This window comes from Orycteropus afer, unplaced genomic scaffold, assembly GCF_000298275.1.
Source record: "Orycteropus afer afer isolate SDZICR_OR568_19922 unplaced genomic scaffold, OryAfe1.0 scaffold00622, whole genome shotgun sequence".
NCBI lineage: Eukaryota > Metazoa > Chordata > Mammalia > Tubulidentata > Orycteropodidae > Orycteropus > Orycteropus afer.
The window spans coordinates 259,538-260,150 of NW_006922209.1; the positions used below are offsets into that span (position 1 = coordinate 259,538).

Genomic DNA, 613 nt, shown 5'->3' on the forward strand with positions numbered 1-613 from the left:
ATGTTTTTCCATATCCTGTTTCCTCCTCAGTATAGTACACACTGACATAAGTCTTACTTACCCCAAAGATTTTCAGTTTCGAAGCAAGTATTTTTGACAAGAGATTTCTAGGCACATAGGGTGTGAGTACTGGGCCCGTTTGCTGCAGTTTGGGAACAGCAATTTCTGGAGGAAACACCAGGAGCACAGGACTGTGTGTAGTGTTTGAATCCATGATGGTGCAGTTGGTATTTTGAACTGACAGAAAATTATTTGGTTGGTATTTCGGTCTACACCATGTTCTTCTCCTGTGCCAAGACTGCTTGGAGCACCGGCATTGCTGTGCTTTGTCTTGGAATTATAGAACCGTAGTGTCACAGAGTCATGGAATGTAAGGATGGGCCAAGATCCCAAGAAGGTTAGAGGGTTGAAGGCTCAGGTCTGGAAGGCTGAGTCCTGATCAATAATCCTGCTTCAACAAGAAACTCCCTGTGTTACCTTGGGCAAGTCACATCACTCTTTCTTGGTTTCAGCTTCCCCACATGTATGATGACCAGGTTGGACTAAGCGACCTGTGAAGACATTTTATTTCCAAAATGAATGAGTATATGTGAAGATTTATTTAGCTTTTTTT

General features: G+C 42.7%; 1 protein-coding gene across 1 annotated transcript in view; it reads right to left on the minus strand.

Moving 5' to 3' along the window:
• The window catches only part of MS4A5 (membrane spanning 4-domains A5), an 8,872-nt gene extending 8,658 nt beyond the window's left edge, over positions 1–214 (minus strand). Inside the window, exon 1 of the mRNA XM_007956443.1 lies at positions 62–214. Within this exon, the coding sequence (XP_007954634.1) occupies positions 62–214 (153 nt within the window). The remainder of the gene's footprint in view (positions 1–61) is intronic.
• Positions 215–613: the final 399 nt, after the last annotated feature.